The sequence below is a fragment of the Tenrec ecaudatus genome, chromosome X (assembly GCF_050624435.1).
Source record: "Tenrec ecaudatus isolate mTenEca1 chromosome X, mTenEca1.hap1, whole genome shotgun sequence".
Classification (NCBI taxonomy): domain Eukaryota; kingdom Metazoa; phylum Chordata; class Mammalia; order Afrosoricida; family Tenrecidae; genus Tenrec; species Tenrec ecaudatus.
The window spans coordinates 84,423,303-84,441,871 of record NC_134548.1 but is presented as its reverse complement, the minus strand read 5'-3'; the positions used below and the strand labels follow the sequence as shown (position 1 = coordinate 84,441,871).

Below are 18,569 nucleotides of genomic sequence, written 5' to 3'. Positions count from 1 at the left end.
TTTTTTGTTCAAGAATAAGGAGCAGAAGCCTTGGTGGCATAGGGTGTTTAGCATAAGCTGCTTCCAGGGAAAAAGATGTAGGTCTTGGCTTATTATGTCAGCGCTTCTCAACCTGTGGCCCGCAACCTTCTTGGGGGAAGGGTGTCGAATGACCCTTTCGCAGGGGTTGCCCAATTCATAACAGCAAAATTACAGTTTTGAAGTAGCAATGAAAGTAATTTTATGGTTGAGGGGTCACCACAACATGAGAAACTGTATTAAAAGGTCTTGGCATTAGGAAGGGTGAGAACCACTGGCTTATGTGATCATTTACAGTCCTGGAAACAGTAAGGAGCAGTCTACTCTGTCCTCTAAGGTTGCTGTGAGTTGGAAATTGACTTGCTGGTAATAGGTTTATTGTTAACTTATCTAAGAGTCTATTATGTAGGATTTTGTAGCTGTTTTAACATGTGAATTTTATCATTTTAATTACTATGTTTAGGTCAGTGATCCATTTTGAGTCAATTTTTCTATGTCCTATGAAGTAGGGGCACAACTTCATTCTGCTCCCCACATAATTAAGGAGGTATATTAGGGAAGTCAGGATCAGCAAACAATAAGTATACAATCATTGGTCTCCTCAACCAGCAGCCAAGTAAGTCTCTTACTGATTCTCAGACTCTCAGGCATATGGTAGCCAAGTCCCTTTCCAGGTCTCAGTCTCTTAGCCATGTGGTCCCTTGGCCTTGACCTCCATTGGCCAGGAAGCAATCCTACCTGTCACTCTGTTGCACTTCAATCTTTAACCTGTGGGGGTTCCATGTCCCTGCACTATTTGTTGAGGGGACTGTTCTTTTCCAGTTAGATGTGTTGTGTAACTTTTTCGACAGTCCGTTAGCCATAGATGCTTAAGTATTTCCAAACTCTCGGATCTATTGCATTGTTTTTGTTCTTATACTGCTACTAGATTATTATAAATGTTTTATATGTTATACTAAATTTTCCAATAGTATCATTAGTACATTATATAATCAGAAAGTATGAGCCCTACTGTGCTCGTCTTTTTCAGGGTGGTGGCGCTGTGGGTTAGATCTTGGGCTGCTAACTGCAAGGTTGGAGGTTCAAAATTCCCAGCCACTGTGCATTAAACAGATAAGGCTTTCTGTTCCCATAAAAATTTACAATCCTGGACATTTTATATAGGGTCACTATGAGTGGAATTGATTTCACGACAGTTGGTTTGCTTTGGATATTTGAGATCTTTTGTGATTTCAGATTAATTCAAAACTTGGCTTTTCCCTCTCAACAAAAAGGCTTTTGGAATTTTTATAGGGGTTATGTTGAAGTTGTTGCTCACTTTCCATAGTTAGTGATACCTTAACAATAGTAAGTCTTTCAATACACATTTATGAACTTTATTTATTTACGTAGGTATTTTAATAATTTATTTAGCAGACATATTTTACAGACATATTTTACATATTCATTCTTATATGGGTATTGTAAATAGGATTATCTTTTAAGATGGTTCATTATTTCAGATTTTTAATCATTTATTGGGGGCTTATACAACTCTTAGCACAATCCATACATACATCAATTGTGTAAAGCACATTTGTACATTTGTTGCTCTCATAATTCTCAAAATTTTGCTCTCCTCATTTTTCCCCTTCCCTCCCTGCTTCCCCCTTCCTCATGAACCCTTGATAATTCATAAAGTATTATTTTGTCATATCTTACATCGACTGACATCTCCCTTCACTCACATTTCTGTTGTCTGTCTCCCAGGAAGGAAGTTATATGTAGATCTTTGTAATTGGTTCCCCTGATAGGCTTTTGGTCTCCACTCTGCCCTCCTCTTCATTCCCATTGATATGATTTTGTTTGTTTGTTTTGTTTTGGGGCTTTGTTGCATCTCAGCTAGATGGCCGCCTGTTATCTTCAAGCCTTTAAGCCCTCAGATGCTATATCTTTTGCTAACTAGACACCATCATCTTTCTTCACCACATTTGCTTATGCACCCATTTTGTCTTCAGCCATTGTGTGTAACTTTTTGTGTTGTTTTCCATAGCTGGACAATACTGGCTTCATAGCATGAGTTAGAAAGTTTGAGAAGGATTGGTGGTATTTATTCTTCTTTATAGTACAGTTTTTTTAAAAAACTTATTATGATTTAAAATTTTACAGAGTAAATTGGTTTTCCATTCAACAATTCATATTTCGATTGCAGTCTCCAAGATGTAACAGCACTTCTCCCACTTCCATCCTCCCTATGTTTATTATTATTCATCTTTCATTCCTGATCTTTCTTGCTTTCAAGGGTGTTTATCCCTAGGCAAATACTATTCCTTGATTTTTGCATGGTTTTTCTAAGGAGCGTATACCTCTCAGATGTTATTCTTCTATAATACATACATTTCTTTATAATATTCCCTTGTGAAGTCATCTGGCCTCCAATTTTCCTTTTTAAAATTTTCCTTTAAGTCCGTATAAACATTTCTTACCCAATAGTCATTATTCTTTCAAAATATTTTGTCCTGATATAAATGCCATTTGAGCATTTATATGACCTACTTCTCTTTTTTATTAGCGCTTTATATGTACATTACACCTTTGCGTTTCTCACGGAATTATATTTTGATTAGTTCTAAAGGTCCTGTATCCATTTTCCTACTTTTATGCTGAACATATCTTGAATAACATAAAATATTGCATTAGAATCAAGGGCTAGAATATTGCTGGACTAATCCCTTTGAAGCTACATGAAATTTTTTGCCTTTTCTCTTCTTTTTTAAATAATGGACATTAAAGTTAAGCAGCTTGGAAATAGTGAATGATTTACTTCAGACAGCTTAACCTGAAGACTTTATTTTGTGTTAATTTTTTTCCAGGTCTGCAAAGAAAGCAGAATTGGAAGAAAATCAGCGGAGTTATAAACAGAAAAAGAAGAGACGACGCATTAAGGTTCAGGAAGATTCGTCCAGTGAAAACAAGGTCATAAAACATTTACTGTGAGCCCTAAGTAAAACAGGTCCTGGAGATCATCGTGAAAATGCCCTTATGCCACCTGTTGCCTTCATGAAGTACATCCTGCTGGTTTTTTCTGCATGGTCACTTGTAATATATTGATTTATTAGATGTACAAATATACAGAACTATTAATGTGACATCTTTTTTCTGTCTACATAGTGACTGGAAAGTGATCATCCTATTTTTTGAAAAGATAAAGCAATTAATTTTGACCAATGAGTAAAATTACTCTGGCAATGAAGTTAGGCAATTTGAGTTTTTCCTTTAGAGACAGAATTTTATGGAATACAGATTTCTTGTAATAGGTTTGATTCCTTCAACACCATTCATGACCACTAAATATTCTAAAGTTTTTCCTATGTTTTCTTCCACCTTGCTTAAATACATTAATTAGTGAATTATTTTAAATGACAAACAGGAATTTTTGTAATCTTTACTTCTAATTTAAACGACAGAGTAATTCTGGAGAAGACAATGAGGAAGAAGAAGAGGAAGAGGAAGATGATGACGAAAATGATGATTCCAAGTCTCCTGGTAAAGGCAGAAAGAAAATTAGAAAGATTCTTAAAGATGATAAGCTAAGAACAGAAACACAAAATGCTCTCAAGGAAGAGGAAGAGAGGCGAAGACGTATTGCTGAGAGGGAGCGTGAGAGGGAGAAATTGAGAGAGGTAAGGTAACCTGTTTCTTTGCATTTAGTTTCATTTGTATGATACATAACTTTTCCATGTTCTTCGATATATTTTATTTTTTAAAAATTAGATTGTGTTCTAATAACTGGCATTCTGCGATGCTCACCTTCCCGACAAAATCGCTGAAGACAAAATGGGTGCATAAGCAAATATGAAGAAAGCTGATGGTGCCTGACTATCCAAATATATAGCGTCTGGGGTCTTAAAGGCTTCAAGTTAAAAAAGCACCATCTAGCTGAGACGCAATTAAGCCCACATAGAAGAATCACACTACCTGTGTGATCATGAGGGGTTGATGGGATCCGGTATCAGGCATAAAAGACCCAGAACAAAAAATCATATTGATGTGAATGACGGGGAGAGCAGAGTAGAGACTGAAAGCCCATCTGTAGACAATTGGACATCTCATTACGGAGGGGTCATAAGGGAGAGTCGAGCCAGTCAGGGTGCAGAATAGCAAGGATGAAACATACAAGTTTCTTCTAGTTCTTTAATGCTTCCTCCCCTAACTATCACGACCCCAATTCTGCCTTAAAAATCTGGTTAGATCGGAGCACGTACATTGGTACAGATAAGAGCTGGAAACACGGGAATCCAGGACAGATAAACCTTACCATTAGTATTTTTCTTAACATTAGTATTTTATGCACCTGAAAATAAATCTTTTTGAGGCTGTATTAAAGAGGAGCCCTTTTAATGCAGAGATTTTGCGCTTTGCTCCTGTCGTTAAGGTCGTCAGTGCTACAGGAGCTAGACCATCTGCTGCTCTAAAGATTTGCACTCTTGGAACTCTATGGGACAGTTTTACTCTCCCCTATAGGGTAGCTATGAGTTGAAATCAACTGGATGGTACTCGGTTTGCTTTTTAGGCAACATTATATAATTAATATTATATAATATGATAAGTATCAATATTCTTGAATAAACACCAAAGTGACACTATAACTAATCCCTGTAGAACAGAAGATTAGTTATAAATTATTGCTTTAAAGTGATATAGGATTTTAATTTATTTTTAAGCTTTTATGTTAAACCTAGTCTATATGCATATAGTAACTAGAGAGAATAGTACAATGTCTAGAGAATAGACTAAGAAATGAATTTGCCCATTTTCAATTTTGTTACCAACATTTAAAAAATTATTTTAGAATAGTGTATCTTTATTAAAAACCAATTGTTTTCTATAATATCTCCAGCTACCAATTATTACTATTGAAAAAGTGTCTCACTCACTGCCATTGAGTCAATTCCGACTCATATCCAGAATAGGGTATAACTAGGTCTTGTGGGTTTCTAAGACTGTAACTCTTTTTCTATTTTCCCCCCTGTCCCTTCTTTTTCTTTTTTTAACAGATAGAACAACCAACATTTTCCCTGCTCCTTTATATTCAGATTATTTTTGAGCAAATCCTAGACATAGCATTCTCTCCATAATTAGTTTAGAATATATAGCTTAAAGGTAAGGGCATTTTAAGCATTATTCCAGTTAAAGTTACAAATAATTCATACAATGTATCAAATATGTAGATAATATTAAAATTTTCTTCACAAGTTAAATAGTTTTGGCAAAAGGCAGGAGTCTAATAAGATTGGTCTGTTGTTATGGTACAGTTGTTCCCTATGCTTCCAGTCTCTTATCAATCTATAGTTTTCTCTACAGCTAGGGTGTAGTATTTCTTTTATTCTGAATTTCACTGGTTTCATCCCTGTGCTGTAGCTCTAAATTTTACTTATAAATTGCTAGTATCTTGTTCAGAGTTACTTCTTTGGCAGGGCAAAACATATTTTATGGGTGTTTCACTCTTCAACCACTAAAAGGTCATTCAAAGCTCTTTTTGTGATGTTAATCAATTTTACTTAGAGATTTTTAACATCATATTTATTAGTAAATGTATTATATAAAAATGTCATCTATGCCTGGATACCAAAGAAGGACACATGAAAATGTTGACCCCAGGGAAGAAGTAACAGGAATGCTCTTGTATTGAGGGATTTGTAACTAGCGTGAAGAAACAAAATGTGTATAAACTTTTGAAAATTTTTATAATTTATCAGATTACATAGGGTGGGAAGGTGGGGGAGGGAGGGGGAAAAAGAGCTGATGCCAAGGACTCAAGTAGAAAGAACATGTTTTGAAAAGGATGATGGCAGCACATGTACAAATGTGCTTGACACAATGGATGTGTGGATTGTTATAAGATCTGTAAGAGTTGGAAGAATCACCAATAAAATGATTTATTAAAATAAGAAAAATGTTGAATACGAATTTACTCTGTAAACTTTCATCCTAATTTTAGGTACACAGCCATTAAAACCCAATTTTATCATTAATTTCTTATTTTGGCCCTTCTCAGTGCACACATGTTTCATGTAACTAATTCTATTTCTTACGCTCACAATTCTGTTAATTTTTCAGTTTTAAACATTACGCTTTATTCGACATAAAGAAGGATTTAGCTCTCGTATTTCAAAACCAAACCCATTGGTCTAGTCTTTGTGACTCATAGATACCCTGTAGGACAGAAGAGCAGTCTCCCATAATGGTTCCCAATGGTGTAGATCCTTCTTGAATCACGTGGCCACATTTGTCCAGTATAGTGGGCTGGGGAGTTTGAATCACCAATATTTTTGTTAACAACTGAGTGCTTAACCACTGTGCCACCTGGACTCCTTAACATTGGTATAATATATGCAAGTCTCACTTTCCTTCTCCCATCCTTCCAGTGCAAACATTGTAGTTTCTTTTGAAATTATTTTTCAGCGTGTACATATAACTATATGTGAATGTTCACAGCAAAACTACATAGTTTATGATACACTTGCATAAGTTGTGTGTACATGGACACGTACACATATCATTTACTGATTCCATTCCTTCTCGTGTAATCCTTTTTTCATTAACGCATCTACTCATAGATCACAGTTAATGGAGAATTTTGCACATAACGGTGTTTTTGTAACCATTATCTCTTGTACACAACCCAATGTCTTCCATCGTGTTTGTAGCTTACAGCCCAGTGAGTAACTACTACACCACCATGGTTCCTTGCTTCCATCATTTTTGCTAGATTTCCCTGTTATTGTATATTTTCTTATCTGTTTGCCTAAGTTAACGTGTCTATCTTCTTTTCTCCCTTACTCTTATTAAACATGAAAGTCTTCTCCTTTTAGTGTCAAAACCTGTTCTTGGTTTTTCCAATACAGTGTTTTCATACAATATTTGTAGTTTTATGATTGTCTAATTTTACTTATTAAAATGTCCTCCAAGTTCATGTAAATTTTGAGTTATTTTGAAACTGTACTATTCCATGGTGTTTATGTGTCACAGATTGTTCATCTATTTTTCCACTGGTGAGCATTAGGGTTGTTTCCATATATTTGCTATTGTGTTGCAATGAACATGAGTGTGCATTTATCTATTGGTGTTACAGCATTTATTCATGTAGGATACATACCAAGTAGAAGAACTGCTGGGTCATCTGGTATTTCTGTTTCCACTTTTTTGAGGAAGTGCTATGCTGCTTTCCAAAGTAGTTGCACCTTTATACCGTCCAAACAATGGAGGATGATTATCTCTTGGTATCTTCATCAGCATATTTTTATTCATTCGTTTGTTTTTTTAAATCAGCATATTTTAAAAGATGGATTATTTATCTTTTTCTTTTTTTGTTTTAAATGTTTTATTAGGGGCTCATATAACTCTTATCACAATCCATACATATACATACATCAATTGTATAAAGCACATCCATACATTCCCCGCCCCAATCATTCTCAAAGCATTTGATCTCCAACTAAGCCCTTTGCATCAGGTCCTCTTTTTTTTCCCCCTCTCTCCCCGTTCCCCCTTCCCTCATGTGCCCTTTGTAATTTATACATCGTTATTTTGTCATATCTTGTTCTATCCGGAGTCTCCCTTCCCCCCCTTCTCTGCCGTCCCTCTCCCAGGGCGGAGGTCACATGTGGATCCCTGTAATCAGTTCCCCCTTTCCAACCCACTCACCCTCCACTCTCCCAGCATCGCCCCTCACACCCTTGGTCCTGAAGGAATCATCCACGCTGTGCTTCCCTGTGCCTCCAGCCCTCATATGTACCAGTGTACAACCTCTGCCCTATCCAGCCCTGCAAGGTAGAATTCGGATCATGGTAGTTGGGGGGAGGAAGCATCCAGGATCTGGGGGAAAGCTGTGTTCTTCATCGGTACTACCTCGCACCCTGACTGACTCATCTCCTCTCCTAAACTCCTCTATGAGGGGATCTCCAGTGGCTGACACTTGGGCCTTGGGTCTCCACTCTGCACTTCCCCCTTCATTCAATGTGGTGTGTGTGTGTGTGTGTGTGTGTATATATATATATATATATATATATATATATATATATATATATACATACATATATACACACACACACACACACACACACTCTTTTTTTTTTTTTTTTGCATGATGCCTTATACCTGGTCCCTTTGGCACCTCGTGATCGCACTGGCTGGTGTGCTTCTTCCATGTGGGCTTTTTTGCTTCTGAGCTAGATGGCCGCTTGTTTATCTTCAAGCCTTTAAGACCCCAGACACTATCTCTTTTGATAGCCGGGCACCATCAGCTTTCTTTGCCACATTTGCTTATGCACCCATTTGTCTTCAGCGATCCTATCATGGAGGTGTGCAGCCAATGATATGATGATTTTTTTGTTCTTTGATGCCTGATAACTGATCCCTTTGGGATCACTCGCTCACACAGGCTGGTGTGTTCTTCCATGTGGGCTTATTTGCTTCTGAGCTAGATGGCCGCTTGTTTATCTTCAAGCCTTTAAGACCCCAGTCACTATCTCTTTTGATAGCCGGGCACCATCAGCTTTCTTATTGAGGTGTTATAATTTTCTACTACCTAGAGATTAATCCCTAATCTGATATGTTGTGGCACTAATCAGAAAGTTTTTTTATAATATTCCTTTGTATGTATTTACCACTTTTTAGTTATCTATTCATCTCTTTATAGGAATTGGGTTTTTTTTTTTACCTGTGGTGAATAATGCCTTATTTATCCCTGTTTTCAAATATTTTAGGTCTATACATAGAAATATCATTGCTGGATCATATGATAATTCTAGGTTTAGAGTTTTGATAAATCACCAAACTCTTTTCTATAGTAGGTGAAATATTTTACATCTCACCAGCAGGGAGTGAGGGTTCCAATTTCTTCACACCCTTGTCAACATTGCTATTTTTTATTTTCTTTCAATAGCCATCCGAGTTGGGTGTATCTTGGGGTTATGATTTGCATTTCTCTACTGACTAAAGGAGGGAGCCCTGCCGTTGTTGGTTAAACATTTGGGAGCTTACATCAAGGTCTGGTTCAAACTCACCAACCACTTTGTGCAAAAAAGAAGAGGCTTTTAGGATTTACAGTCTGAGAAACCCTTAAGTGCACTTCTGTTTTATAATGTCATTTTGAGTTCTAATTGATTTGATGGCAGTAGGTTTAATGATTGATGATGTTGAACATCTTTTTTTTGTACTTATTGAGAATTTGCATTTCTTCTTTGGTGAAATGTTTATTCACGTCCTTTTCCTCTGTTTTTTTGTTGTTGAGTTATAGGAGTTCTATATATATTCTCATTTAAAAATTCTTATCATATATGCAGAAGCATCAAAAGGTTTGATGGAAAATGGAACTACAAGACAATAGAATTTTTAAATGAAGTTTTGAAGTTCCCTCCATGATTCACAAATATTTTCTTCTATCCTATACATTGTCTCTTCAGTTTCTTAATAAAGAGAGTCATCTTTGATGAATTCCAATGTATGTAACTTTCCGTGCTCATAATTTTGATATCAAAAACAACATTGAAATTTTATCTATTTTCTTTTGAGGATTTTATTTTAGTTCTTACATTTGGTCAGTGGTCCATTTTGAGTCCAACTTCATTATTTTGGATTTATAATATAGTTGTGTACGTATCAGTTGGTGAAGAGACTATTCTTTTTTTGTTGAATGGCTTCGCTCCACTTTAGATCATTGAGTGACTATATATGTTTTCATTGTGTATGCTCAGTAACATTTCATTGGTCTTTAAATTTATTCGTGTGGATAGTTCAATGGTATGGTACATTATAAAATCAGTAGGTGTGCATATTGTCAAGAATGTTTTGTTTTTTTTCAGGGGCCTTGTAATTCCATCTGAATATCAACATGGACTTTATTAGATTGAGCTTATATGAATTTAATTTAGGGGGAATTTGAAGTTTGCAGAAAATATTTTTGAAATGTTGATGTGGAGTACACTATACGTAGATTGTGGTATTGAGTCTTCTAAAATAGCTATTTTATTCATCTTAGTTTATTTCAGCAATGGGTTATAGTTTTCATTATGCAGGTTTTTCATGTTTCCTGGCTGTTGACTTTATTCATAGTGTTTCTGGCTTAAAATGTTGTATATGAAATAGCTTTCCATAGTGCCTGAAGTATTTGTGAATGGAACTGTTTTCTTGATTTCCTCTTCACTCTTTGTATTGCTGGTGTATAGAGCTATTAGTAATAAATTAATTTATTTTATTTAAAGACTATCATTTATCTTAACATCTCTGTGTCTTCTATTTATTATTAGTTACATACATTTTCCTTATATTACAGATTTACTGCATAAACTCATCTACTTAATTACTTATAAATGTCTAAATTATCTCTTATGTTCAGGGACTGACTAATTCCCCAAACCTGATTGCAGCGCATTAAACAAAAGTATCATCCAAATCACTAAGCATGTGATTTCAAAATCCTCATTTCAGGTCTGTGTATTTGCTTTGCTTTACTACAAACCTCTTTAGCAGGCCAAAGAATACAACTATACTATCTCACAGTTCTGTAAGAATTAAAACTTAAGAGTGGGTTAGCTGAGCATAGCTCTGTAGGGTCCTTTGATCAGTCTCCTACCAAGTGGAAATTAGGGTATTAATCAAGATTGCTATTTCATCTAGAACCTTTTGTTCGTTTATCCACCTATTTGTTAATAGAATTTGGTTCCTTACAGTTGTAGTGTGGAGATATTTAGCTACTAGAGGCTGTTCTTCACACGCCAGTTGACGTCATCTTTCAGACCAGTCGGAAAACATCTCCTTTTTGCTTCAACTTCTTTTAAAGAACTCATGTTGATTAGGCCACATTCACATAGGCTAATCTCCCATTTGGTGAATGCCAAGTCAACTACCGTATATACTTGAATATGAGCCCACCCAAGTATAAGCCGAGGTACCTAATTATTACCTAGGAAACCAGAAAAACTGATTGACTCGAGTATAAGCCTAGGGTGGAAAATGCAGAAGCTATTGGTGAGTTTCAATAATAAAAAAATGAAAATAAAATTACTAAAAATTGAGACATCAGTGGGGTAATTTATTTTAAATAAAAAACATAAGTAAAAGGACAAGTCATGTAACATTAGTACACCAGCACAGTAAGTGGAAAATAGGTTCAACAAAAACAATAAGATATCAACAATGATACCTTAAGATTACTATTCCCTGAGCTCAATCAGCAACCAAGCTAAAATGTAAAGAGTTAAAATCCTTCAAAACTGGATTCCTCATCATCATCTGTATCCCAATGTAGAGCTTCAGCTGGTGTGAGGTCATCATAGACGCTGTCCTCACTGACATCGCTGTCATCACCATCACTGCTGTCATTTTCATACAAAGCGCAGTCTTCACTGCCATCCATAGCGTTACTAATACTAAATTTCTGGAAGGCACATCACGCCATGTCTTCTGGAATGTCTTCCCATGCATCTCGAACCCACTTTGCTATTAACTCTATGTCAGGCTTCATGAGATTTCCTCCTTTTGTTAGTCGGGCTTGACCAGATAACATCCATTTGTACCACATCCTTCACACATGGTCTTTAAAAGGTTTATTCAAAGATACATGTCATAGGGTGGCTCTGATTGGTTAGATGTGAGTAAACAAACATTCCAAGCGCTGCAGTGTCAATGGGGCTTTGAATGAACAGTGGAGGAACGGCAGTCTCCCGCGAGATGTTACACCTTGCTGGGGTACCGCTGACCCGTGTATGAGCCAAACACCAGTTTGTCAGCACATTTTTTGTGCTGAAAAACTCGGCTTATACACGTTTATATACTCTAATTAATAACCAAACTGTGGGAGTGATACCTCATCATATCCGCAGATATTGTCTATACTTGAGAGTATATTACACAGACTGTTTATATCAGAGGGTGGTAATCTTAGGGACCATGGTAGCATTCTGTCTGCTACACCTTGTAAGTAAGTCAAGACATATGGGGAATTTTCAATTTCGAATAATAGCCTTTGTTCAAGCAATCTGAAGTCAATGTACTTCGAGGCTAGGGACACAATGGCAATTTAGTAAATAAATACTTCGTGTGTGCCAGATATTTTACAACTGTTGTCTTACTTAACACACTAAAGACTGGATATTTTTTTACCATCTTATCCAAGTGGCTGGGTATTTTCTCAGCTGTTAGGTTGTTTTTTTTTTGCGTTGAACCATAAATGGGTTTACATCCCATCAACTTTTTTATCATTTATTTATAATGTTCAGTTTTTGAATATAAAATGTCTCACATCATGAAACAATATTTTGCAATGTGTGCGGAACATTATTACTTTTATGAACTATAATCTTCATGAAATTATAAATTTGTAAAAATAATCAGCATATGTGATAAGAACTGTATGAGCCCCAATAAATTGTTTTAAAAAATCAGCATAATCCATATTACTTTGAAAAATTAGAAGAATTAGGGCTAAGAATTTCTTCATGTCTTTTTGTGTAACGGGAGACCACTTGAGCGATTGAGGTGATGTTTTACATTTCATTGAGGTTTGATCATAATAAGTGCACAGTTCTTTGCAAAACAATTCAAACAAATAGTAACTTTGATTTAACCAAAATGCACTAAAATGTGAAATAATCAAAAAGGACATGAAAACAATCGAGTTTGATACATTCACTACTGATGTAAACACCTAAATAGACGAAGTAGTTAAAAATATATCCAAGCAGATGACATCTGAAGACAGCGTGTAAAAATCACGAGTTATCTCGTGATGCTCTGTAACAGATGGCGCACGAAACACGAGTAAACTTGGGATCCGTCCGCAATGTGTTAATATCTACCTCTATTGGGACTCCTTAGACATTTTTTTCAGTTTCCACATGACAAAATTAAAGCCAACAGAGTTTAAGTAACACGTAGATATAGACTTTGCATATGAAATGGCTTGTGCTATTAATATTAATCTTGATGTAAATACCACTAATGATTTATATATAATTATAGTGTCTGTGTAGGTAATTTATAAAAATAAATGACTTCCTGTTATTTTATCTGTTATTATGATATTGTGATATTAGAAAGTAATAGTCCTTTTAAAGAGCAATTCTGAAACACATACAGGTAAAATTGTATGCTTTTCTACGTTTGCTTCAAAATAATTTGTGAGAAGTAATGAGTTAGAGAATGAGTTAAAGGGCATTGGTGAAATAAAACTGGCTGTAACTTGATATTTTGTGAAGCTAAGTGACAGTAATAGTGTTCTTTATATTGTTCTTCCACTCGTAGGTAATTGAAAGTTATTATAGTAAATATTTAAAAATCCATTTGTTCTTGTAATTCTAAATAGGAAAAATTCAATGGCTAAAATTTTATTAAACTTCTTAATGTGTGTAATACTTAAATGATGAAACTGTTACTTTTCATGGACCACAAAACTACACATGAATTTTTTTGTTACATAGATCTATGTCTTGGTTATGAGCATGGCATTACGCTCTGACTGAGTCCCAGTGTTACCATACTTAACAGTTCTATTTTGCAGGTTAAGTAACTTCTTTGACCCTCGGTTTTTATTTTATGTGAAATCGGAATACCTGTACCTCTCATCCAGTTAAAGTGTGCAATGGCTGGAGATTATAATAAAAATAGGAAAGTTGTGGGTGTGTACACATACTCACATGTTTAATTAACCTTTCTTTTAATTGAGAGGAGCCCTGGTAGTGTAATGCGGTACATGTAGGGGTGCTAAACTACAGGTCAGCAGTTCAAACCCAAGAGCTGCTCTGAGGTATAGAGATGAGGTTTTCTGCTCCAGCAAAGATTAATACCCTTGGAAATCCACAGACACTTTTCTACTGTCCTATAGAGTAGCAATGAGTTTGAATTGACTCCGTGGTGGTGCTTTTTTTATAAGAGATATTTTTCTATACTTGTTTTCTCTTTGTAACTAGAAGACATTACATATTCTTGACATGCTTTTGTGCATGTGGGTCTTAACACAATATTTCTACATTTCTTCCTTTTATTATTTTTTTCTGCCCGCCCCCCATTTCTCCCTTTTATAACAGTATTTACAGTGCTTTTCAGTGGGGTCCTGCTGATATCTTAAGCTGGACACTTCATGTAAACTGTCTGTCATATTGTAGAATATTTATATTTATGTTACCCTTTCCTTCCCTTTTTATTAAACACCAATCCCGTCCCACCTTTACAACAACCCGAACACCCTTATATATATTTTTAAATGTTTCCTAGAGAAATAGAAACATTCCTGGAATTTTGCTACCCCATTATCCAAATTTTCATGTTGATGCCATAGATTAGTTTGGGGCACTGGTTACCTCTTTCTCTCAACTCTACCTGATATATTTCTATTTAGAGATCTCATGTAAGAAGCATTGAGCAAACCACTGCCATTTCCACAATGATTCAAAATCCTATAGAGCACTTCTACTTTGGAAAACATAGACTTGGGTTCTTTTGTTGCCTTACTAAACCAAAATACTGTGTGAATTGTATGAGAGTCACCACCTTGTCTATATTTTGGTAAAACTCCATAGGTAAGATTATATTTCACTATTGCTTATAAGATTTATGTGAGTCTCTCAACAACTTGCTTTCTTATAGGTGATAGAAATTGAAGATGCTTCGCCCACCAAGTGTCCAATAACAACTAAATTGGTTTTAGATGAAGATGAAGAAACCAAAGAACCTTTAGTGCAGGTTCATCGAAATATGGTTATCAAGTTGAAACCCCATCAAGTAGATGGTAAGGAACTCTTAGATGTAATAAATCATGTTTAGTTAAATGTTAACAGTATTTCACTCTCTCATATGTGTCTCATATTCTGCTAAACACTAGTGATATGTTTGTGGGCAAAACAAACACAGGGCTTTCCCTTACGGAGCTCTTGCTGCATGAGGAAAAATAAATGTCTATACCTGATATATATTGTGTGCTTCATGGCTCTTTTGTAAGATGAAGACAGTGCTAGTTTGAAAGTGGGTGTATATAGCAAGTGGATGTTACTTATTCACCTGGTCTGCAATGGTAAGCTAAGGGCAGTGTGAGGGGCTGGGGGTGGGTGTAGGAGTAGAGATATGTATTCTGAATTCATGGAGTCAATCCTGATTAATAGATATCCTACAAGACAAAGTGTAGCTGCTTCTTGGGGATACCAAGTTTATTTGATAGGAAACTCTTTGGGGAAATTTTCCGTTTTAGATTATTCATCTGTATCTTTTGACCAACCCACGTAATTGTGATCTTTTAGAAAAATACTGTTGTTTTGTGTGTCTATATTAAATGCATTATGTCTTATCTACTACTTATTTAGGAAATTCTTTAGCTCTGAATATTTTCTTTTACTCTGTTTCTCAGAAGATGTAATGTGATTATGAGGGAAGGTTTTAATCTTGGACCTTTCACTTGACTGTAACGAAGCTGTCATTTTTAGGTGTGCAGTTTATGTGGGATTGCTGCTGTGAGTCTGTCAAGAAAACAAAGAAATCTCCAGGTTCAGGATGCATTCTTGCCCACTGCATGGGCCTCGGCAAGACTTTACAGGTAAGAACGGAAGAATGTTGACGGTGTTCTGGTTTTGTGCATTTATTTATTTATTGTGCATTTATTAAGTCAAGAAAAATATGTTATATTCTTTTACACCCCAGGCACAGTTATAAGGGCTAGAGAAAATACAAATGAGAAGAATAACCAGAGCCCTATTCTCAAGTAGCTTACAATTTAGTGGGAAAGAGTTTTAAGCAAACCAAATGGAAATATATATACATTCAGATAATGAGCACTAAGAGGGAATAGAGTTGAGGAAGGCTTGTTTTTTTTTTTTAATGCTTCTTCCATGTGGGCTTTATTGCTTCCCTGCTAGATGGCCGCTTGTTGTTTTTATTATTATTATTTTACATTTTATTCGGGGCTCATACAACTCTTATCACAATCCACACATATACATACATCAATTGTATAAAGCACATCCATACATTCCCTGCCCCAATCATTCTCAAAGCATTTGCTCTCCACTTAAGCCCTTTGCATCAGGTCCTCTTTTTTTTTTTCCCTCCCTCTGAGGAAGGCTTGTTTTATGAGGTGATGCTTGAGCACAGAAGTAAGGGAGTGCCATTATAGGCATGCATAGATGACAACTACTGCAAAGACTTAAGTGAAAGGAGTTTCTTGTAGAAGTTTTAAAAGTTTATGATGCGATAACAATGAGAATGCATTTTCACTCTAAAATCCTTGTATTTCTGAATGGCAGGACTTAAAACAAATCTGAGATTAGTATATACGTATTCATAAGCTATAAGGTTATTATTACAGTGATCTAGAATACTTTTAAAATGGAAAAACAAAACCACACCCAAATTTACTGCCATTAAGTTGATTCTGACTCACAGCAACCTTACAGGATAGGGTAGAACTCCCTGTTAGTTTCTGAGACTGTAACTCTTTAAGGGAGTAGAAAGCCTCATGTTTTTCCCTTAAAATAAAAAGATTTAAATAATATTCTCTAATTGGACATTTGTATTTGCTACAAGACACTAAGAATTAGGGACTAAAAAAGAAGCAGTCGATATAGCAAAATCTTATATTTACAATTTTCATGTTGATTATAGTTGATGGAAGTTCAGAGTTGACAGAACCTTACATACATCTAATTGAGCACCTTTACTTCTCATGTGTACTGTATATGGTTAGGAAATTATGACCTCTTGATTGATTGCTATATTTTTTTCAGATGCTTAAATCAAATGGTAACATAATATATATTTTTAATTTTAGGTGGTCAGTTTTCTTCATACAGTACTTTTGTGTGAGAAACTGGATTTCAGCACAGCTTTAGTGGTTTGTCCTCTTAACACGGCTCTGAATTGGATGAATGAATTTGAGAAGTGGCAGGAGGGATTAAAAGACGATGAGAAGCTTGAGGTAGGTAGCAGATTTATAATATTTTCTATTATGAAAATAACTGTGAATTACATGCTTAGAGAGAGAAAAAATATGTATAATTACCAGTAATGCATATGTCAGTGGAGGGACTTAGTATTCATATATTCGTAATAGGTACGTTAAAAAATGTTTACTTTCTTATAAAAGGTCTCTGAATTAGCCACTGTGAAACGTCCTCAAGAGAGAAGCTACATGCTCCAGCGGTGGCAAGAAGCTGGCGGTGTTATGATTATAGGCTATGAGATGTACAGAAATCTTGCTCAAGGAAGAAATGTGAAAAGTAGGAAACTTAAAGAAATTTTTAACAAAGCTTTGGTTGATCCAGGTAAGTTGAAGCATTGAGATAAAAAAATGAAGTTGAATAAAAATATATATATGTATGTTTTATTTAACAAATTCTTATTGTATAAAACTTAAGTTGCTGTACTTTATTTTCTTTTCTTTCAAGTTTATGTCTTAAAAACATCCTAGTGCCATTTCATGAAGGCAAGACTTTATTGTTGCCAGTTCAGAATTTAATTGTGTAGTCTGGAAGTATTTGCGGCTTTTAAGAGAGAACTTATAAACAGTTAAACATAATATCAGGTGACTGCATCACATTTGCACAGTCTTCTAATTCTGAGAAAAACAAGACCTTTCTTCATACTTTTAAAATAAGTATTACGTCTTTTTCCATATTCGAAGAATTTCTGCATGCTCATCTTTACCTTGTAAAGAGCTATTACTGTGGACAGTTAATATTTTCAAAGTTGTCTCATACTGACAGTAACCTGACGTGAGAGCCACATATTTAGCTGGTCAGTTTTCTTCATACACTTTTGTGTTGGCCACATAGAAAAAGCAGCAAAGTTGTACTCCTTGCCAACTAAAATCAACTTTTATGTAAGAGTACTAATTTATGTATAAATTTTTTTCTTTTACAAATTTCTCTCGTTTCTTTTTAGTTCAAGATATTACTTAGTCTTTAGGTGTTTCCTAAGAAATATAATTATCGCTTTCTAAGTAACTGTTTTCTTTGGAATCCACATTTTTACATCATTTAAAAATGCTGACATAATTGATACATGCCAAAGTAATGTTGCCATTATAATCTCTAGCCTAAGTATTTTACCTTTTCCCATGATTAAAATAGCTATCAAATATTTTATGGTTATTTCTTATAGAAATAAAAACTGGTGAACTAGTATCATTTTAGCAGATTTTCTCCCAAGATTTCCTGTGAACAGCTTAGAATGGTAATTTAAGTGCTTAATTGTCTTTTCTTTTAAACCACCGTATATGCTCGTGGATAAGCCAAGTTTTTCAGCATAAAAATGTGCCGAAAAACTGGGGTTCGGCTTATACATGGGTCAGTGGTACCCCAGCGAGGTGTAACATCTCACAGGTGACTGCCATTCCTCCACTGTTCATTCAAAGCCCCGCTGACACTGCAGGGCTTTGAATGTTTGTTTATTCACATCTAACCAATCAGAGACGTCCTATGATGTGGACGGCTCCAATCCACAGAAGCACCCATAGTGATTCACTTACACACATCACACCGGCAGCTGAACCAGTAAGGATGTGTCTGTGGATGCGCTCCATCTCT

At 35.5% G+C, this 18,569-nt stretch overlaps 1 protein-coding gene across 5 annotated transcripts in view; it reads left to right on the top strand.

The window, feature by feature from the left end:
- Positions 1-18,569, top strand: part of ATRX (ATRX chromatin remodeler) — a 241,168-nt gene that overhangs the window by 113,325 nt on the left and 109,274 nt on the right. For all 5 annotated transcript variants that reach the window (XM_075539142.1, XM_075539143.1, XM_075539141.1 and 2 more), the window contains 6 exons: positions 2,871-2,973; positions 3,465-3,680; positions 14,644-14,785; positions 15,474-15,583; positions 16,814-16,960; positions 17,129-17,306. In XM_075539142.1, coding sequence (XP_075395257.1) covers positions 2,871-2,973; positions 3,465-3,680; positions 14,644-14,785; positions 15,474-15,583; positions 16,814-16,960; positions 17,129-17,306 — 896 coding nt within the window. The remainder of the gene's footprint in view (positions 1-2,870; positions 2,974-3,464; positions 3,681-14,643; positions 14,786-15,473; positions 15,584-16,813; positions 16,961-17,128; positions 17,307-18,569) is intronic.